The 23,275-nt window shown below is 44.1% G+C and overlaps 1 protein-coding gene across 5 annotated transcripts in view; it reads right to left on the bottom strand.

Moving 5' to 3' along the window:
* Nucleotides 1-21,051, bottom strand: part of pcdh7b (protocadherin 7b) — a 104,950-nt gene extending 83,899 nt beyond the window's left edge. For 2 of the 5 annotated variants that reach the window (XM_038731698.1, XM_038731700.1), the window contains exon 1: nt 17,041-21,051. In XM_038731698.1, the coding sequence (XP_038587626.1) occupies nt 17,041-20,115 (3,075 nt within the window). In that variant the 5' untranslated portion in view covers nt 20,116-21,051. The remainder of the gene's footprint in view (nt 1-17,040) is intronic. The other 3 variants (XM_038731696.1, XM_038731699.1, XM_038731695.1) reach the window with 2 other exon arrangements.
* Between the last annotated feature and the right edge of the window lie 2,224 nt (nt 21,052-23,275).

Below are 23,275 nucleotides of genomic sequence, written 5' to 3'. Positions count from 1 at the left end.
CAGTGGAGGAATTCAGCACAAGTTCATAAAAGGCATTTCTAGTTTTTCTGGAGTCAATGTGAGGAACCACTGTTAGATGAAATCTCAAGTCAGGCATTAGCAGGATATGCAAGGTCACTATTATTCTAAATGTAGCAATTTGAATGCATGTATAAAGTCTTATCTAAGTATTTATTAGAAACCTCTAAAATGTTTGCTAAGAAATAAACGACAATTATTTTGCAGGGGTAAATATCATGTCGTCCAGATGTTGGATATGGAAGCTGACTCTCATTTCATACTATTATTTTCATTCACCTAATATATGCAGCACCAAAAATTTATAGGTGACTCACGCTCCTTTTGTGACTGTACCTTTTATTTTGAAGCAACGTTTACAAAGGCGAAGGAAATGTCTGGAATAAAAAAAAAGACTGTGATATGAGCAGCCAGCCTGTTCTGTCTCCTCGGCTTTCAACTCCTCACTGATTCTAGTTACTCGAAATACTGCGGCTCAGAAGTGGAATAACTTTGCCGAGTGCGGTGACTTTGTTGCGCTCATGAAAGGAGTGCTCTTAGAATTGCACGCAGCAGCAACCGACGCAAGACATATCAACAAGATGCACACACACACACACACACACACACACACACACACACTCTGTGCAGAGAGAGTTTGAACGAGGAAATATCTGAATAACTAGGACTAAGCATGTACATACTTTCAGACCACAACACAGGAACTGAGGCAAAATTCCATTTTGACAGCACATCATTAACGCTAAACGCCAAGACACAAAAACAGGATGGACACTCCCTCTCAAACACAAAAACAGTAGCATAGGTGAATGCCTTTTCATTTTTTAAAGAATTGATTTTAAGAAAAAAAAAGCTAACTTGACACAAAACTATTAACTTGACGGCCAACTATTTCCGGGCTGTATGCCCTTTCACCGGAGAATCCAATAGATAATTATGTTATTAATCCAAATTACATCACAACCGTTGCAGTAATAATGTGCCTTGAGCCACTGAGGAAAGAGAGACAAAGATTTGAGTCACCTTCTTACTTTCCAGTTTAGCTAGGTATGTTGAGACATGCGTTCTGGCAGTGGAGCATGCGATGGGGTTTAACGGTTATGAAGTTCCAACGCTCAACCTGGCAATGAGCTTGGCCTAGTTAGGGCCTCCGGTGCCCTTGTCAGCAACCAGCGCACCCTTCTGTCAACATGAAAGCCTCCTTGTTTATTCCCATCATACTTAGCAGTGCGCCTTTCCAAAATCACATGCTAATGCGTCTTTGAGTGGGGTTCGGAAATTACTGCAAACTCCCAGCAACACTCTTAACTTTGACACTTCAAAGACCTATTGCACATTAGTCAGCTATCACTGTTTGTTTAATAAAATAAGAGAGATTCATTTGCACCCCCACTCCCCCACAGACACACACACACACAAAGTCCCTGGAGGATGAGAGGAGTGTGTTTGTTCCAACTTATCACAATAAATGTAATTACACTGGGTATTTAATGTTTTTTTCATGTTTTTTCCCCCTCCTTTTGTACATTTTTAACAAGAGCCTTGTCAGTCTGTAATTAGTGATCACTGAGAGGAATCAAAAATAACCAGTAAGACATGTTTTTGTTTGGCTCCTCGCTTCTCTCTCCGTCTTCCCCTTCTCCCCTGAGGGGAAGATGCCTCACACGCAATTTGATTCAGAGCCGAGAGCCGAATCCAAACTCACTTGACTTCAGACAATGTTAACTCTTGGATACTCAGGCCCGTGTATTTACAACCTGCGACGTTTGCTATTAATAAAAGCCGACGTGTCTGTGGAAAGAATGAGGCACTAAATTCCTGCGGGTGCTGTTGATGTCTCACTGCTTCTTTTTGTCATCCTGAACAGAGCAATACCTGGGCAGCTTCCAAAAGTGTTCAAAGGCCATTGTCTCTGTGCTTTTGATACATCGCTCTCAGAGGTGACACAAACAGAGGGACGGAATCTTGAAGATGCATGATATAAAAAGGCTTTGATTAGAAGCGTTCAACTATATATTTTTAATATTGAATATTTGATCAAGTTAAAACAATCAACAGGGAAAACGTTCTAAAAACTCGAAGAATGTTGCACCTTTCCTATCTTTACTGCCACTGGAGGATCTTCCTCACTTTTCATCTTGTAAGAGTTGAGCTAAACTACTATAACTCAGACGGCGGCCTCCCCGGAGACGTTTCTGGCCTGAGTTATTGTTTATTAAATCCAGATCCGCTCAGAAACATAAAGAAAACAATGCTACAGAAAAGCTTTTTTGGACTGATGGTCCACCAAAAGGTCAGGAATGTTTCACCGCAAACAAAGTGAGGCAAAGGAAAAGTCCTTAAAAGCACAGATAGGGCAAGCAAACATGAGCAAGGGTGCAGAACTTGTACGATAAAGTGCTGTTGAGACACGTGGTAGACGGGTCCGCACGGGCGAGAGCAGGACCATGTAGCAAGAAGAATTACTTTTTCCCGTTTTTCTTCCATTTTGCTGTCCTATCAGACCCTAGAGCCAAGTGGTAGCCATCACGAGGTACAGGCGATGTCTAGACAAGGGTGGGGGGGGGGGGGGGGGGGGGGGGGCAGGGAGGCGCCGCAGAGCCAGGTGCTCTTTATAAACACCCCCATTAGAGATTGGAACTGACGCTTGTTTGAATAACTTTCAAATACGAAGGCCTGGTGTTTATCCACCATTGATCCCCCCCTCCGTCCATTACACCTCGATGGGAGGGCCAGCCGTTCTCAGTAACTACCATTACAGGAAATCTATATCTAATACCCTTCTTATTATGCATGCTCATTTTAAAACTTGAATAACAGAGGAGCAGCAGCATGGGCAGTTATCATTATTCCTTCAGGGGTAGGTGAGGATAAGTGATTGTATAGAGGTTGCTGTTTTCTTTCTTGTATATATTATTTCCATCCATCCATCTGTTGTTTTTTTTAAACCCTTTAGTCAGAATCTTGGGATGCAAGCAATTTCTCAGTTGTAAAATCCAAGCCTACATATATATGTGCATAACTTGTAGCTCTGTAAATTTAAAATTCCAGCCTCATTTATATGCTAGTGCATAGAAACTATCACATTGCCTAGTCGCTGCAGGGGGTCCTGGGTTGTGACAGCAACAATGCAGAGCAAAAACAGCATCATAAAGGGAGAAGGAGCTTTTAAATTGAAATGTACATTTTAGATGTATAGATAGAAAAACTAGAGTTGCAGTGGAACCCGAGAGCCATTCTGGGCTGTGATGAAACAATGACCCAGGAGCTGCCAAATTTAGAGACAAGCTGGGTCTCCCAGGAAGCCTCTCCATTTGGGCTGGAAAGGCAAATGTGACCCTCATCTCTCTGCTCCTCACCTCCTACTAATTGAATCAGGCTGCTGCCCAGGATAATTCTGTGTGTGTGTCTGTGAGAAAGAGAGAGTGTGTGGAGGTATGTGTGCAAGGCTTCTGGAAAACCAGGTTTAAAATTGTTAAAATGTTAAAATGTGTTTTTCTGAGCTGACCCTCGCTTCAGATAACCATCCAATATATTTCAGACGTGGACAGATTGGGAATATTGCGTGCACACACAATCCACCAGGCCTTATGCCTGTTCAAAACCAAAACCCAGAGGGCAAATATATAACTCCACTAAAAAGTCATAAGACTCTCTTTCAGAAGATATCTATTAAAATCCCTCATGGACATTCCCAGGGAAATTATGCATTATAAATTTGTCTCCTCTCCACCCCCAAACCCACTTCTGACACTGGGCTTTTTACTATATTCAGATGCATGGATTTAATTAAGAAACAGTGGAATAAACATTAAAAATGTATGATTGGAAATTGCCGCAAGTTCTAGATTCCTTTTTTTCTCTCCTTTTATACTGCCTTCTGTTGAATGTACGAAAACAATGTTTAAGCTCTGTTCAGAGCCTTCCCGGGCTTTAATTAAAGTTTTTTTTTTTCTTTCAGTGTGAAACACCAATACATTTTGATGAGGAGTTGGCATCATCAAGGCCATGGACACAAAGAGGGGACGCCCGAGGGGAAACACTGTTGTTAGGTTTTCCTGTCTAATTTCTAATGCTCGTTCACCAGCTATGACACCAGCACTCATCAGTGCGCAAGATTTAAACAGGGGCTTCGAGGAGTCTTATAATTGTGCCTTATAATTAGTCAGTAGTCTGCTTTAAGAATGTTGAGGTAAACAGGGTTTAATTAGGAAGGGTAGAGCAATCTGCAACAGATGTTGTGCAGGAGGGATCACACTGCGACAAAAAAAAACATTCCCGCAATTCCAGAAAGACAAAAAAGAACTAATTGTTTCAAACAACTTCCTGTGCGCGCGCGCACACACACACATACATGCTGTGTCTGGAGTAGCAGGAGCAGTTAAGGAGCTTATGTTGAATATGGTGCACAAAAGCAAAACAAGAAATTCAAGCGTGTTGTATAGAGAGCAGTGTTGTCAATTTCTCTTATATATTGTCCTCAGAGCTGCATGTATTGCTGTACATATATTTCTTAGCAGTTATGAGCTTATGTCCACAGCCATGCAGGGTGGGTCCCTGCCAGTTTATCTTCAGGGAAAAGGAAGGCAAGGAACAGGTATCCTGAGAATGTCTTCCTGACTTCCCCACTAAGTGGCAGCTACACTACTTAAAACCTGCTGATGGGCTCGCAGGGCTCCACCCAGGCTTAAGTCACCACTAAACCACATGAAACTCCCCTCTGACGGGCAGTGGCTGAACAAGGATCAACAGCTAACAATGTAGCTGTCAATGCACCATTTTGGGAAAGCAACAAAAGCAAACACACCTAAGGCGGGTTTTATGGATTCTAAGCCTTAAATAACCACGTCCGCTAAGCTGGAAGAACAGAGGAGGGGTAGGAGAGGAGTGTAAGAATGAGAATGAGAGAGAGCAAAACACAGAGGAGAGATGGAGGAGGGTGTGCTGGTGAGAGAATGAGTGTTAAAACAGAGATGATGAGAAGCGGAGAGAGAAAAATCAAGCTTTGAGGGGCAGATGATGAGGATGACAGCAAGTGGTGGGAGGGGAAAAAAATTCCGCATTCTTGACAGAAGCAACATGGCAGGATCACACAGCTATTTTTCATTCACACTCCTCTGCATTCGCACATGATTCCAAAGGTACCCAAGCCCCAAGGAAGCCTTCCAGCAAACACTGTTTGCCAATTTTTCAAACCTGTCACTCCCTTTCGGTGTATCAGCTTGTGCTGCACAAAGGGCCTCCTCCTAGTGCTGTCGCTTTTGTTGTTGTCATTGTGCCAATACGAGGTAAACACGTGAGGCGAGTGTCGTCCATTTCCCCCCACAATGCATCACTCTCAGATCACATTGTATGGCGACAAACATTACAGTGGGAGGGACAGTGTGGTTTTTTATTCTTCTTCTCGCACCAGCATTTTGACAGCGTGCAATATCCGCGCAGCACATTTCAGTGGGTGTTGAAAAATCACATGAATGCTAGAAAATATGACTTGAGTAAATAAGCGGCGATGGCTGCAGCAATACATAAGGAGAGGATGTGGAAATTGTACACATTGCCTTGTCAGTTCAACGGTGGTGCTGGTTGTTTGTTGATCCACATCATTTATTTATTTTTTTTTAACCTCTGTCTTCCTCAGTCTCAACCTCTTTACAGCTCCTGGCTGATAAAGAAAGCAGTGAGCTGCATGTACGCGCTAAGCCGTAAAACAGACCCGGTCACAGTAGGCAGGCAGGTAAAAATTTAGTCAGTAGCGACTGTTAGTGGGGTTGGCGCCTGAGAAACGTATCTCCCACATACAAGGAGACACATGCCCACATGCACCAACACCTTCTTTTCCTCCCTCGTTTTATCACACACTGAAGTACACAGCATTCACTGCCCATAGTGTTCATTATGAGCTTTGACACAAAGTCTACAGAGACGCTGAGGCTAGTAATCAAACAGGAGCCCCGGTGTGTCGCTAAAGGCAACCTGTCCCTGCTTTAGAACAAAGTGGGGAATATTGTAGTTGAAGAATTTTCTCTAGGCTGCTACTGAAGCCTGGCAAAGCCTTATGAGGTCCATATACGCTGGTTAATATTTCAATGTTTGATTAAAATTGTCATTTGTTGAAAAATTTATATCCCTGAGCATGACACCGAAATCCCACCTGTTAATAAATGGCTACGGTGTGTAAATACACAGAACACAACACGTTAAAATGCCACCGGCAATCTCGGGGCCAATTGTGCAGCAACTTGCAATCAGACACATTCATGTCGTCACACAAAGTCCCACTTCATAAAGCGCCATGCTTTCCAAGAGTCATCACAGTGAAGAGACACACTCCGGCTACATTTGAACACACACAGTCACACAAACACACACTTCTCAGTGTTCATTCAAGCCTCTGGTTTTAAGCTGCAGGGTTGATGAGTCGCCTGCATACCTCTGAATACGATAGGGTGCTCTGCATTTCACTGCCTCCCAATCTAAACACACACACACTTGGTCATTTGGTTTATTCCTTATGCATAAGAGTACTTACAGTATTTATTCAACATTCCTCCTTTTTGATCCTTGACACCAGCTCCTTTAATCTGTCTGAATGAATTCATTGCTTTTCAGCCGTCATGCTCCTCAGATATGGGATGAAATATAGAGGACTTGTTTCATCTGTCTTTAAGATTCATGGCTATTGGATACTCTGGAATGTATTAAAACACTTGATTCCTACACGGTGCATCACATCAATAGACTTGACCTTGTCTTTTCTCAAAAGGAGCGGATGTGTGACTCAAATCTTTTTTAATGCTTTTGTTTAGCCACATCAAGCTCATTCTTCTTTCCTGGCTCAAAAAAAAATGCCGCACATATTGAATTTAAAGTCTCTTCCGTCCAGTTTCAGAATGTTAAGCACGTTTCCCAGGCAGGAACAGACGTGGGAAATAGTGAACCAGTAAACAGACTTGAGGTGGTGCCAAAGCACAAGCCTTGAGTTAAAGAGCAAAGTATTGTGCAGCCACCAATGCTCTCTCACTGTCTAATTTGATCTCATGAATCAAGAACTCAAAGTGGGTAGGCCAGTAAATTATGGGTCCCTAAGGAGCTGTGACACAGGGAAGAGATGAGCCCATTGTAGTGAAGCAACTGCTGCCAATTTAGTGTTCAGGGACCTTCATCTTTGAACTGCTCCTCGCTTGCCCAGGTGGCTTTATCAAAAGAGTTTAGTGGAACATGACGTTCCCACGCCTCACCCAACTCCGGGCCAACGGCATTAGAATACTTTAGACTTTTTTGGGGGGCGCATTGCCCCTGAGCTCGGCTTTTGGCAGTGATGTGTCTGAATTACTGGTAACAAGCAAGATGAGAGAGCAGTGAAAACCTTTTAAAAACTCCAGGCATACGGCCATGAGGGAAGTTGCAGTCGGTGGTGGCGAGCCGCGGCGGAGGTATATTGCCATAGTAACAATGGATAACCCACCAAGGATTCCTGAGCAAAGACAGGCATACGGTTTAAACAGTGACTGAGGACCCTCACCAGTGTGCCTCCTTGTTCAAACACAATCATGCTGGCACAGATAACGCTGGCATTTTTAAACATAAATTACAAGGTCCCCAATTGTCATGTCATGTCCCTGATTCACTGAGAGAAGAGGCTGCCTCGGCAAAGAATAGCTTATTCAAAGTGATTCAAAAGAGTAGACGCACACATGCACACGCCCTGACGTAAATCTTTCAAATGTGCAGAGCAAGGAAGGGGAGGAAAAAGCGGTTTGCATGTTGACATCAAACAATCGCCCGCACTTGTCTTCACGGGGGACAGTAATCTGCGCTACTCAAACATTTGCTGCAGCACCCGCAGAATTCTGATGGCGATTAAACAGAAAGTAACAGTCTTCCCTGTAAGTCCGGCTGGGGATCTCCACCACACACTTGGAAATGTCACCGGTGTAGGCACTTAGCTGCTTGTCAAAACCGCTATGAGCTCCCCTCGTGTCACCAGTTCATAAGAGCTCTTCACTGTGTGATAGGCTTTCTTTATGCACTTATGTTCCCAGCAGTTCGCCTCCTTCCGCTGAAGTCTGTTATTAATATATCATTATAGACGGATTAAATGTGATGAATCTGACGTTAAGTGAAGCTTATCAAGCAAGGGCGGGGTTTGAAATAAAGTTGAGTTAAAAAATATGAAAAACCTGATCGTGTTTAAGCGGCTTTGTTTACCATTATTCTAATCATTTTACCGCCCCCAGACATGTCAGTTTGATTGATATCCTTGCCTTTCCCCCAATCCCAGACCTCATCAGCCTAGAAAAAAAGCGGCAACGAATGTAACAACATTCTGTGTTTTCCCCGCCTCTGTGGGCTAGCTCCCCCTCAAGGCACTTCTCACCACTGAATCCACTCTGTAATTTACAATTGGCTATTGTGTCCCAAGTGTTGCATCGGACCAACTCAGAGTAAATGAACCGTGTCAAAGACCAGTCTTTCAAGTCTTGATTACACTCCTCCCCCCTTTCCCTCCTTCCATAATTGCAGCAAACTGAGCAAAAGCTCAGAACATGTTGTTATTCAAGCACCTGCGTTCACCCACTCATTCACAAACCAAAATGGTGGATGTTCTTTGCCGGTGGCCAGATTGATTGAATATTTGTAGTAGTTACTGAGAACGTTGTTGTTAGTAAGGGAGATGGAGAAATAAGGAGCAGGACTCCATCTCCTGAGATACTGCAAAGAAAAAGAGTAAAAGGTGAAACCAAAGCTAGATAATAAACAGGCTATAGGGTAAGGTGCCGCAAATCAATACCTGAAACCATATTAAATGTCTGGAGCGCCTCAATCCACAGTAGAATTTGTCTGACTAAAGCCAGCATTACAGTCATCTCCACTTTATTTTGCAGTTTTCAACAGGGCAGGCCCATGGGAATACATAGCATATGAGGGTCAGACTATATACAGTTTTTCTGGCAGAAGAACACAGAGCTCTGCTATTCATAGTTTTCAGTCACGTGACCTGGAGGGCAAAACAACACACCGTTGTTTGCGGCTCACACCGCAAGTCCCTCGTAGAGACGCCACAAAAGCCGTTAAGTTTTATTTGGATCACCTCTCAACTCAAGAAAAAGATAGATATGGACACAAATTGAAAGTGTTGGGCACTTGCGATCCATATACAGCACCCGCTGCCGTATTTCTGCCGTTAAAAAACGCTAGGTCCCTGCTAGCGCTCGACTGTGGTAATGTTTTTTCGTTTACCTTGTAGGGAATCCCTCACCTAACACAGCTCAGGCTGTGTGGATAGACCAAATGATGGGAACTGTTACTTGTGAAAATATGCCAGGAAGATTGCAGCATTGAACAAAAGGTGGATTTGTCCCAACTTACTGACGGTGCCATTTTAATTCAGTTTGCCCCAGGTCCTTTTAAGGAGATCTAGAGGATTCTTTTTCCACCCTATCTATGTGACATTTAATTAATAACTGAGGAACAAAGACGTTTAAAATGTGTTAGGAATATTCAATACAACAATGTTATGTAGAAAGTCTATGTACTGCCAGTGCACATCTGTCATCATCTGCCTTGTGGTGACCACAAACTATACCAAGGCTGTAACCTTATTCATATTCCAATTTAATCCTACATCGCCTTACGCAGCGTGATGAAAGAGCGAGCAGAAGGAAGTACACACCGAGAAAGAGGCAAATTGAAAAATTTGCATTTTCAAAAAAAAAAAAGCCTGGCTGGACTTCATATTTCAGCTGATTTGATAGCAGCTACCTTGCGAGGCCGCTCGTAACTCCAACTGCCCCGTGACCTTCATTCTTCAGCAGGCAGCCAGACTCTCCCAGCCTCTGACAAGAGTTATCGGGCCTGGCTAATAGCCTGCTCCCTGCCAGGTAAGGCCTCATCGATACAAAGGCTTCTCCTGCCCCTGCGACCGCTTTGCTAATGAATGTTTCTGCTTCTTTGCGTACGTCTGCAGAGTTTAATATAGGTGGTACACGCATGTGGACAGGGTTGAAACATTAGTAGTCACAGCAGTTTCCTATAAGTAACTCCGTTTGGGGCAGAGGAGCTCCCAGTGCCTTGCTCGAGGGCACTCGGGGTTACTGAGAGGCGTCACCTATGAAGATTCTCAGTCATCCAGGTCATAGTCATCTCATCCACTCAGAATACTCCAGCTTGTCATGGGATTTTTAACAGTTGAAGATAAAGTATTGCTCTAGCCTCCAGGCTCCATCTGCCTCTGTACGCATGTGTGTAGAGAGTGTATGTAATAACCAGACACACATACAAATATAATGAACTGCATTCCTTGGGTAAACACAGCAGCACAGGCACCACACACACACACACACACACACACACACATGCGCACACAGGATATTGAAACCCTCTCAGGCATGTCGCCGTGCGTGTGCCTGGCGTGCAGGATGATGGAGAGGCTGAACTGTGGAGGCCCCTCTCCAGCCCTCACAGGATGCACAAACACACACACACACACAAACATACTGTACACCCACACACTTTATCACACCCTTACACGCATCCACACAGTGTGTGTACCTGCTGAGTACACATGCACAAACTTTCACACGGGTCCCCCCAGGCTTTGATGGATGGTTGGTGAGTGCTCTACCTCCTGTTTCATACACAGATAATCTCATTTGGGGGCCACATGGTGGGAGCCACACCAAAATAGGGCTAATAGAAGAAGTCAAGCTGTCCTATTCCTCCCCTTCCCAAGTCATATCCATTATACTCTGCTGCTTAGCAAATATGTATGACTGCAGCCCGTTAATAAAAAGCTATATCCTTTGACACAAAAAAACGCAAAGCTTTCGGATGCATTATTTATCCCAGACAATTCTTAATGTGTCTTACGCAGGCAGGAGATCTCAGTGCATCTTAATATTTTAGCAGCTTCTCAATCCAAAAGAGGAAGGTCAAAGTACGGGGAAAGAGAATTACAACAGGTGTATGTCTGTCAGAGCCTTTAAAAAAATCAATGTGAACCTGAACCCAGGGTGAAGGCTGTACCTATTAAATACACTTCGATTACAACATTGAACTTGTTAAGTTTTCCCCTGTCAACACCGCTGTGTAGACACACACACCTCGCCTTCGTCTCACTAAGTCCAGCGTCTTTCCTCTGTCCGTCTGGGAGGCAATGTGTCAGTTAAAGTGTCTTTTTCTTCACACGTCAGCTCCGCTTAATAAACAAGTTAACTTTGCACTAAGGAGATTTACAGTTGGCCGCCAGAGCAAAAGGCGGCACTTAGGGGCAAATTATGGATCAACATGTCTGGCTTTCATGGTTCTTACACTCATTTTCACGAAGGCCGTGTGTGACAACGTGGCTGATGCTGGATGGGGTTTAAATTTCCGCCCCCTAAAGGGGGGGCCACTGGCAGTTCCCTTGACACCCTGGACCCGTGTGAGCAACACTGACAGGCAGTGATTCATCTGATTCATCACCGTGTTTCCTCCACAGCAAAGGAGGAACGGAGGGAGAGAGGCGCGAATGCACGTAAACGTACACTGAACAGAAACTTTGCTCATCATAGAATCCAGCAAAAAAAAGCACAAAAGCAAAATACCCCTCTGCCACCTGTTTGAATCAACATCAAGAGAACAAATGGCCTATGACCTTTCCTGCAGAACAACAACAACAAAAAGTCACATTACTACAGGACTGATTCTGCCAGACATGTTTGCAATCTTGATGAGGTACAGTGTCACAGTAAACAAAACACTATTGTTTTGCCTATTAATCTCACAAACAACAAACCTCCCGTCTGATCCGTGTTGTGATCCAGCTCATCGACAGAGAACTATTCCCCGGGGTTGTATAGCAGTGGAGATAAGTGATGTTCTCATTTAGTTGGTTCTAGCTTCTCCAGTCGATACCAGAGGACAGCTATGGAGAAAACAACAAGGCTAGCATGGCATATCATAGACCTTGGGAGCCTTGTAAAAGTCAATTTACTGTACAAACTCCTCCTAACAGTTGCCGTGAAAAGCAAGTCTGCAATATAGTGAGTATGCAATGATTGATAGTGCCACAGGAAAGGCAAATCTGCAAAAATGAATCGGCTTTATCCTGGTGAGCCCTATCTAATGCGATCGCTGCCGAGTATGAAATGAAATTCCATTTTCGATGACATCAAATTGAAAGAAGCGGCGAGAAGAAGGTGGCATCCCCGACACTGCCACTTACAATCAGCAGCGTGGAGAGCAATCAAGGTGGCATGCGTCTTAAATTTCTTTCTCTGTTTCGTCCCTCCACCCTCGCCTATATTCTGGCTTCTTATCATCTTCTATCATCTTCTTCAGCTTCATTTTTAATGTGAAGACAACTGAGCTCAGTGGCACATTTATTGCATGTAGAGAGGAGGAGAGGAGAAGAAGACAAAGAAATGGAGCAATTCATTTGATGGTTTCCCCTATAGGTGAAAAAAAAGGCCTCAGCATTAACATAGTATGCAGACCAGCTGTAGCAATCACTCTGACTTTCTCTCTGCCCCACCATTTCTGCCGGCATATCAGGTAAGTCTAATCCTTAGATTAGTAATTGCCTTAGAGCTAATGCATTCAAATCACCAAACCAAATTATACCAGAAAATGCTGCCCGCTGCAATTTCATGAGTATTACTGTGCGTTCTTATTCCTTCCATTTTCATTTCTTAACATAAACAACAAAAGCCTGAGCAGCCATATATTGAATTAAGCCGTAATAGATCCAAAACAATTTTGATAAAATTAGCCACAGTCAGCGGTACACGGCACCACACAAAGGACAAGCGCTAATAACAATGTGGCAATATACAAACCAGCTCATTGCACATAATCTCATTTCATACCAAATGCGAGATTTCCAAATTGTGTTTTTTGGCACCCTATCCTGACTTGAAGTTACTATGCTTAGATGTAATGATAATGAAGGAAAGTTTGAGAGTTGTCTTTATGGCACAAATTGTTGGGAAGCAACAGCTACTTGCTTTGCTTTCGCCAAAAAGAAGCTGACCTTATTGAGCTTACAGAAAACAGTTCCACAGATAAAGTCACTGGGGTAGGTTGTTGCTTGCAGTGTATTTGGTGATTGCTGTGAAAGAGAAATACACAAACTTCTAGACAATGGTTGCGTGACTGCTTAGTCCTCTATACAGGTGTTCATATAAAACTGAAGACACCACAAAGGGTCACTGGGGCTTTTTGTTAAGATTCAATTTAGTCAGTTGTGGCTTTTCATAGGTGTTTAGGCAGCTACATTTTGTATGTTCAAACAAATAAGCCCAGAGGCAAAGTATTGCATTTCCATATTGGTTTCCTGATCTGTCTAGAGCTTGAAGGGCAATCACATTCTATGTTGTGGCTGCATACACCATTCAGGTGACCCATATTTGCATGGTGATATTGTTTGTCCTATATGAGTGCGGCGGGGTGAGGATTTGCCCTATGCAAATCAGATGCTTCCCGGCCACGTTCAGCATGTGCTGGGGGACGTTGCAGCTACGAGAAAGGCACAGGAGGAACAGCTGGCCAGAGTACGGGAGGTGAACACAGGGGCCTGGGTTAAGGGCAATGTCCAGTTATGCTTGCCCTGAGGCGGGATAACCTGGTATGAGCGTGTGGACCGGGGCCTTGCCTGCCCTGAGGGACTACGCTGCGAGAGCACAGGATACAAGCTGCTGTGGCTCACCACTGATTAAAAGTGATCCACCTGGGCACGAGTGGCTCTTTGAAGTGCAATGATAAAACAAAAGCTGATGGCTTGTGCTAATTCGATGGCTAAGTGATTTCATTCCTCACTACATTACGGTTGGACAGCATTATTTTCTGGCACTGGATAGAACAGAAGCTACTGCCAAAAGTAATAAAGTTAAGTGTTCTGTTAAGTGCACGCACACCTCATCAGCCTTCAGATATACAAAGACTGGACAGGTATGTGAGGAGTTGATAAACCAAGTCTAATGTATCTGGAAAAAAAACAGGATAAAATATGAATAACATAAGCCACGATCAATGGAGATACAGGAAGAGATGAAATGTCAGGTCTGTTGCCCCTCCTGTTCAAGCCCTCAACAGCTGCTGGGTGACACGCTGGCTTTCCCCTCACAGTTAGCTCAGCTTAATGACTGTTTAAATGTCTGATGGGCTAAGAAGAAAGGCTCGCCTCACCGATAAACTCCCTCAGTTGCCTGGTTACCTGCCCGAGCAGGTTGCCTGTGCAGTTATTGTAAGATTAGCTAGGCGAGGAGAGAGAATGACGGAACCCGATACCTCAGAGATTACTGTCAATGGTCAGCACTATTCTCTCTCTCTCCCTCCCCATCTATCCACCCGACCCCAAGTCCCTTGTGAAACAGTAGGGGCCATTCTCTGTACCACTAACAGGGCCGTCTTTCTTGTGCCTGTCTCTATCTCTTCCCCACAGACAGACAAAAAGAGAGGGAGTGGTGAAAGAGAAGTGTTTTTGGGTAAGGGCGTGTACACACACACACACACACACACACACGCACACACACACACACACACAATGATAAAGATCGCTTATCATCACTAATCATAAATCTTGACCATCCACAGCTTAAACAGGTTCAAAGTAATTTGTGGCCAATTGTGAAAAATTAAATATGAATATGAATACAGCTCAAAAAGTAAAATAGTAATAGCATATTTGTATATGTAATACCTTATTTGAAATGTATATAATTTAATAAAAATACAATGTTTTGGGTATTCATTGAATCATAAAATTCTACCACTAATCTAGATCTTGCACAAATTGTTCCCTTAACTGAAGCCCACAAGTGTTGTTGAGTGCTTTATTATGTCTTTAGCTGTAATGTCATTTGTGTGAAAACTGAATATTTTTAGATGCAGCGTCCCGAAAATCAAGAGCATGACTGCTTCACTACTTAATCTAATATAGAGGTGGCTGTTAAACGCTATAATTGGAGCACATGAACACACACCTTCTCTTCAATTAGCTCTCTTGTTCAGCCATTAAATTACACCCTATTCACCGCAACCAAATGTATCAACAGTGAGTATTTACTAAGCCCATGGGAAATAAAAGGCACTTTGAATATCTGCTAGCTATTGTATATTAAATACCTAACAGGCTACACCACACAATATACGTGGATGATATTGCCCAACAGACCAATGAATACTTTCTTTACTATTCTGTTACAATGCAAGTATCCAAACTAAGTGCCCAAGAATCACAGGAAAATAGAAAAGGGTTTTGTCAATGACACTGTATTATAACAAATGCACAGTTCATAAAAGTTACCGCAGCATTAATGTAGAGAGTAAATAAATAATTATATAAGTGGAGCATAGTGACACACAATACATGCTGCTGCCGCAGCAGCAAATAGAGTGCCCTTTTAATTATGCAGGAGACATCTGAAAGCAACAGCACTCCTCACACTCTGGGAAGCAGCTCAGTGAATACACCATATTAGAAGCTGTTAGAGACAGAGCAGGGGAAGAGAAGGGCTAGAAGTAAAAGGGGAGTGAAATGATTTGAGAGAAGAAGTAGCAAGAGGGAGGGGAGAAGGATATAGAGAGATGAGAGTGGAGATTTAAAAAGAAACCACTGCAAGAAAAAAGGCGGACAGCACCATTGTAAGGGGTATGATATGGTGAAGGCTGAAAAAAACTGAGAGAGAAAGAGGAATACAGAGGGAAAACAGGCAGCACGGGTGGGTGAAGGCATGCAAGGATACACTGCACAGGGCCAAAAGAGAGTTTGAGGGAGAAAAGGCGACAGTGGGCTTAGAATATAAAAATATGAACAAAGAGATATCTAGAAAAAAACATGAAAATAAGAAACAATCCAGCTGTGTTCTGCAGCACTCCCGAATTCTAAAGAAGTAGTACTGACACCAAGTAAAATAAAGATCAATATGTCATTAGACTGCCATGAAAACACATAAAACAATAGTATTCTTTTTCCTGAAAACACAAATTAGGTGACTTCATTATGTATTAACTTTGTTTCTCGCTGTTGCACATAACAGTGCAGAAACAGCCAGAATATATAAAGACTGAAGTGATAAAAGCACACATTTCCTGGAATTTGAATATCACATCATGCCACCTACACCGTTTTCCAGCATCTGCAAATGGAAGAAAAGAGTTACTGAGCTGGGAAAAATATGAAGAAAAGCAAAAGCAGAAGGGAGGTAAGACTAGCTGGAGGGTGGATGGCAGTGGAAGAGAAGAAAGTCAGGGAGAAGATGGCAGACATTTATAAATAAGGACATGAGGAGATAAGGGAGTAAAAGAAACTTAGGCACAATAGGGGAGGTGATATTAAAATGTCCAATTTCACTGCTAGGTCAATGAATTGATGCAGACCCCGATGTGCAGAAGAATGTTAATAGGACCTCCTGGCCAGATGTTCCTACTTAAGCCGAGACTGTAAAAATGACTCAGAAACCTGACAAAGCCATGTTTGTGCTGCATTCACACTACATCTACCTTTCCTTCTTGTCCTGCTTTGTGTTTTTTTCTCCCATTCACAAGAAGACAAGGCAGCCTTGTCACAGACAGAGGGCAGGGCAGGGCTTGACATTGCTAAGGGGAATGTAGCCAGCCCCTGCCTCGCTCCCCTCGGGGATAAAATAACTGCAAACCAAACCCTTATGTGCGCTGTCTACAACCCTCCGACACATATTTGCAAAGGTTAGTGGTTGTGACACCCCTGACAGAAAAGGCAGCCTCAATGAAAGCCGTGATGAAAGCGAAAAGTTTGACATGTTTGGTTGAGTGGTAACATTATCCCTTCATAAGCTAATCTAAACCTTTCTCTTCCTTTTCAATATTACATGTGAATGGCACTCCAAACCAAACAGATCAATACCGCTAACTTGACACACATTAGCACCATAAAGGCAACAAGACTACTGAGACTAGCCCTGTCAGAAAGCATTATGGTAGAGAGAACACTAAGAGGAAGAAACAGAAGACATTTAAGAGTGGTGGAGGGGGAAAGAAGAACATGGAGACTTGTCTTCTTACCTGTTTGTTGTACTTGTTGATAGTTTGACTGCTGTACTCAGAGCAGTGGTCAGATCCAAGGGAAATGTTATCTCCGGTGCCAACAAAGGTATTGGCAGGGGGCAAGTCCTGAACTGCCTGGTGCTTTTTACCAGCTGTTGGCGACTGCGGGTGAAGCTGGACAGTAGGGAGCGGTGAACTGGACTTGTAGTGCCGGGCCAGATCTGGGCTTCCCGGCCCTCCGTTGACTGAACGGTAGCGGCCCATGCCAGGACTGTCCGAAAGCTTCTCGTTGACACCGTCGTAGCGCTGCCCGTTGGGTTTGGAGGCCTCTACAGTGACAATACTGCTATAGAGTGGCTGTTTGGACTTCTGTTTCTTCTTATCTTTCTTGGGCTTCTTGGACTTATCATGCTGCTGTGGGGTAAAGAAGTCTTCGTGATCTTTCTTTCCGGCCTCATAACCATTCTTATTCTTGGGACGGCAGTAACGGGCCATGACAACAACTAGAATAATGAGGATGACTGTCATGATGCCCGAAACTACTCCGATCACAATGCTTAACCGCTGTTTGCTTAGATCGTAGTTGGGGTCACCGGCAATGTTGGTGTTGAGAGACGTGCTCAGGCTTCTAGCCACCTGGGCCTCCACAACTGTGGAGTTGGAAAGAGTCTCGTTGACATACACATGGACGAGTGTGGTGGTGCTCTGTGAAGGCTGGCCACTGTCGTTCACCTGGACCACTAGTCTGTGGAGGCCATAGTGCTTGTGCTCCACCTTCCCCACAAGTGAAATGACCCCAGTGCCCCCATCAATCTCGAAAAGCTTGAAGGGGTTTCCCCCAATGATGCTATAGTTCAGGTCCGCGTTGATGCCGGTGTCGGTATCAGTGGCTATGACAGTTCTGACCACTGTTCTGATGTTACTGGAGGGAGGGAGAAGGGTGTAGGAGCTGTTTATTGGGAAAGTGACTGTTGGTGCATTGTCATTTTCATCCATGACAAAGAGCGAAACTGTGGCGGTGGCGGATCTGGGAGGGTCGCCGCCGTCCACAGCTTTGACACGGAATGTGTACGTAGTTTTCTGCTCTCGGTCAAAGGACAGGGTGGAGAAAATAGTCCCTGTGTCATTCTCAATAGAAAAGATCTCTTCCTCTTCCTCGATGAAAAGACTCATCTCTGCATTTTGGCCTTTATCTGCATCAATTACTGTAACCATGCCAACTGGGCTGTTTGGCTCAAGGTTCTCTTTGACATAGAAGGTGAACACATCCTGCATGAACTTTGGTTCGTTGTCATTCTTATCGGCCACAAGGACAACCACTGTTGCAGAGCCCTGTAAGGTGTTTATGCCCTTATCTTTGGCTATCACTTTGAATTCGTAGCGCTCCGTTTGCTCTCTATCCAGAATGGTGTTTACTCGGATGTCTCCACTGTCTGCATCGATAGAGAAAATCCCATTTACTGATGAGTCCAGGGAATAGGCTATTTCAGCGTTCTTCCCACTATCTGCGTCGATGGCTGCCACTGTTGTCACCCTCTCGCCAGGGGCATTGTTTTCTGGAAACGACACCTCTACTACGTTCTTGCTGAAGACAGGAGGGTTGTCATTAGTGTCGCCCACTTTGACGATAAGAGAGTTATTACTTGCCAGACTGGGGCTTCCAGAGTCCACAGCCACTATGACCACATTATATTCCTGTGTGGCCTCATAGTCCAGCGGTGCAGACGTGTGGAGGAAATATTTCTTTTTATTCTGCTCCCCCTCCATCTCACTGGCTGGTTTGAGCTGAAAGGGCACATCCCCTACGACAGTGCAGGTCACAATGCCGTTTTCCCCCTGGTCGCGGTCTGACACCTGAACTAAGGCAATGGGTGTGTCCACCACTACATCCTCAGCAACGTTGGCTACCCCGTCTTTTAAGAAAATGCGTCCAATTTTCCGTATCTCTATAGCAGGAACGTTGTCATTCTCATCCTTGATGTTCAACACCACAGTGGCCTTGTCCATTTTCGGTGGCTGGCCTCGGTCACGGGCCATTACTGTGAACCTCAGTTGGCTCACTTCTTCACGGTCAATGCGGTGCAACACACTCAGCCACCCTGTGCTCTCATCCAACCTCAGTAACCTCCTTACTGATTCTGTGGCTGCCCCAAACACATATTCTATTTGACCATTAACCCCCACGTCTGCATCAGCCGCTTTAAGCTGTAGTATGGGGGCACCAGGGGAGCTATTTTCTGGTAAGTCAGCTTCATACACACTCTTCTCAAACCGAGGACTGTTGTCATTCACATCAGTGATCATCACCCTAAGAATGGCCTGGGAAGAGCGAGGGGGATCTCCTCCATCCCTAACACGCAGTGTGAGCTCATAGGAGTCTCTCTGTTCCCTATCAAGGGCCCCTTTAATGATGAGTTGAGGCTGCTTCTCTCCATCAGTAGTGTCAGCAACTTGCAGTTCAAAGACGCTGCTCCTGGTTGCGCCTTCCTCAAATCTCCTCTTCCCTGAGAATGAATCCCCAGAAGAGCCCAAGCGCCTTGAGTTTTCCCCATTGTCCTGGATAAGCTCATATCTCTCTATTCCATTTCTGCCAAAATCTCTGTCTGTGGCTGTGGGCAGCAGATAAAGGGTTCCAATTGGTCTGTTTTCCTCCACAGACAGTGTCAGGACAGGGGACGGGAAAGACGGTGTGTTATCATTTATATCTAATATGATGACTTTTCCCTCAAAGAGGTCGACCCAGCTCTGGGCTGGTCCAATCACGGACACCTCAAAATCTATAAAACACTCATTTTCATCAAATATCATTTGGCACTGCTGTAATTTTTCACGGTCTATGCGCCTCTCATTGGTGGTGAGCTCACCTGTTATGTTGTCTATTTTGAAAAAATCTGAGCCTGATTCTAACGTGAATGTCACCTCGCCGGACCCGGCAACAATGCCCAGGTCCCCGGCTACGTTCCCTACTCTAACATCGGCGGGTCCCTCCTCAGCCAAACGGTACCGGAGCACTTGCTTGGCAGCGGGCTGATGCAGAAGCTGCAGAATGAGCATGCAATAGTACAAATAGTCCACTGCACCAGTAGTCCTCATTGTTCTCCCCTGAAAAATGTCCTCTTAGATTTGGAAAAAAATGTCCATAAAAAGAATTTGCTTGAAAGTCCGAATATGGAAAAGAAAATCGTTTTCATTAAGAGCAAAGCCCTCTGTTGCGGGATGCGCTAGACTTCATCCTCCGGACGACTTCCTACATCGCTCCTGCTGCAGTGAAAAGCAGCAAGTGCACGGGCTTTCTCTCTTCTCTGCTTTTTCTACTCCGACACCTGGATGTTAGTTGCTCTTTCCTTGTTTTAGTAAAAATAAAAATATGCATATATCAAAAACACACAAGAGAGGCTTCGTGCGCTCCGGGCGGTGCCAAAAATGTTTAATTTCATGCGCGTAAACGCCAAAAATATTATTGTCCGAGCATCATATCACCAGAAAGTAGATTTAGCCCTTATCCCGCCGTTTTACTCACAGTTTGTGCTTAGAATCTCCTTTTTTTGGGTGAGGCTGCTATAATCCTCTGTCCGAGGATATGTCCACATATGTCAGAGGATCATTTAAATGCCCGCGCAGTTTCCAAACTCGTCACACGGCGAGTGTTGAATGTGCGGAGCCCGTCAACTCTCCGATCTTGAGGATGTGAATATGCAGCAAATTACCTGTCCGGCTGCCTACTCTGCTCTCTTCCGCCAAGTCACTTGCAGCCAGCAGCCAGTATAGTTCTCTCTCTCTTTTTGAGAGCCAACTCCACAGTGCACAACCTATTGGAAATGCAACGGTGTTTTTACAGAGGAAAAAAACAAACGAAAAGAATTTAAAAACATATATCCGACGCAGTTTTTAGGAAACGTTGGTTGAATTCCTCAGTTGTGTCCAGCACATTCAGCCTGTTCCCTCACCTGCAGACGCGCCGCATGTGTTGGCAGCCCGTATCTGCAGCACTGTGAGAGGGATTCACAAATGATATTGCAGTCTGTCTCTCCCCCTCTCTCTCTCTTGCTCTCTCTCCCTCTCCACCCCCCTCCGGTTTCTTCTCCCCCAGCAGCACACGTAAACAGGGTCGGACTTGGTCTTGATAGTCGGGTCCAGACACCGGCAGACAATATTTGACAAAAAGGGACAGAGGAGGGAGATGTTCTAATACTGTCGTTTTCAGCCTTATTTTCTTGAAACGTGTCTCGGCACTTTATGAGCACAGTTCGGATGCTTCGTATGCCTTATGTTCCTGTTGGCCATATGGCGAGATATACGATAAGAAATATTTTTTTAAGTGTCTTTTACATTATAATAGGAATTGTATAGTAGTGTTATTACGTTTAATAGCTGGTGCAGTGTGATGTGGGAATGTTGGCTTTTGCCGCAAGAGATTCCTTATGTGTGACAAGAAAACGCAAAATCAAAGCGTAACTTTTACGCACACTTACGTTACCATAAGTTGTCTTCCTTTCTTTTTTAAATATGATATTAAACTGTTCCAAATCCCGGCCCAGTAGCGCGCGACACCGCCGCTGCAGGACAGGTGAGACGGGACGGGGCTGGCTGTGTGCGCATTGCTGTGGTTTCCCCTTGGTTACTAATATGAATGCGTGTGGTCCCAGTGGCTGTGCTCTCCGGCGCAGCAGGCTCGGTGTCTTTCGCCTGTGCGCCGTTCAGTCCACTCAGTATCCAGGAATCTGACACTGTGGCCATGAATTCATTTGCGCAAAGGGGAATAAAGAGAGCAATCCCTTCTTCTATGCCCCCTCAGACGATCTGAACAAGGGTTTTTTATTTGGCCACTGCGCAAACATACTCCCCGTGTTGAGATTAGCGTGCGCGGTGTGTGTCCTACCACAGCTGCCATCCAAGTACTTGCGATGAGTACAGTGTTGAGCAAACATTAGTGTGATGTTGGCCATGCTTAAATTCTCCCAAGGGCGCACAGTGTACGGCAGGCAAACGAGCACATGTGTGGTGATTGCGTACATTCACTATAGCACGTATGCGCATTTGCACTGCTGTGTTAAGTGCAAAAAAAAAAAAAAGAAACTCTGGGTCTTGTGCTTGAATCCGCGTCCATGAGGGGATCCTCCTTTAACTTTGAATTAGGGATGCTCTCCTGTTTTAATATAGGGACAGTGCGGCGATGTGTCTGAAATTACACAGCGGATTAGTGTTATGAGTGAGTGAAAGAGTGAGGGACGGAGAGGGGCAGAGGGAGGGATAGGAAGGAGGAGGGGAGGCAGCCAGTCTCAGCAGCTGTATCTTTCTCAGACGGTTGTCTGAATACCAGCAGTGGCTTTATCCTTGCTTACTAGCGCCCTCTATCGTCAAATTAAAATCAACCCTCCGAAAAGGCTGTAGGAGTGCATCAGAGAGAGGGTAAATTCATCCACTTAGTACATGTTAGACGTGTTGTTTTCATCATGTAGTCAATTCGTTTCTCTAAAAAATAGCTTTGTAATACAAAATAGTAATAAGAACAAGATAAACAATAATGGTTTATTATAGGTAATATATAGTGGGTTAGTATGTAGGGAAGAAGTTTCAATTATCACTAATTATAATAGAAAATTTTCATCAGCCTTTCCTCTGAATAATAAAAATGTTATGTAATTTAACCAACATCATTACAAATATAATTCACGAGGAATACAGTTATAATAGACATAAACCAACCACAATTTGGGACAATGTAGCAATTTTCAATACTGGGTTACTCATACCAGTGGATTGTTTTGACCCCAGTGTCAGTGTTATATCACTTTTGGGTTGTTACCCAATTTGAAATATGGGTTACTCTTACACACAGTGTTAGACATAATAATCTAATGTTTACCTTACAATTGTCAGCTGTGTGTACAAAATGATGTGCATATGAAATAAAAAAATACAAAGGATACACAAATTATAACAAATAGTGACATCCAGCTAAAAAAGAGCTAGAGTTTATTATAGTCTATTAGAGTTCAAGTCTAATCAACCCTAAAGTCAATAAATAAAATCCAAACATCTAAAGATTCACATTCAGCACATAGTTCTTTCTTAACAGCCTCATATTCAACAACCAGCGTGAAAACACTGGATCAAAGGAGACTCACAAGAAATAACAATAATTAATAACTGTATGTCCCAAGGCCTTTGGAATAACCAGATACAATGTGGACTTGACCTTGTAGGCGATTCAGAGACAGTGTTTACTATCAGAACCATGAGGATCAAGGCC

Source organism: Micropterus salmoides, unplaced genomic scaffold (genome assembly GCF_014851395.1).
Source record: "Micropterus salmoides isolate LMB-PRFRI ecotype aquatic unplaced genomic scaffold, ASM1485139v1 Ms_hic_scaffold_2, whole genome shotgun sequence".
Taxonomy (NCBI): Eukaryota; Metazoa; Chordata; class Actinopteri; order Centrarchiformes; family Centrarchidae; genus Micropterus; species Micropterus salmoides.
Note: the sequence above shows the minus strand (reverse complement) of the source record. Positions and strands in the feature narration are given on the sequence as shown.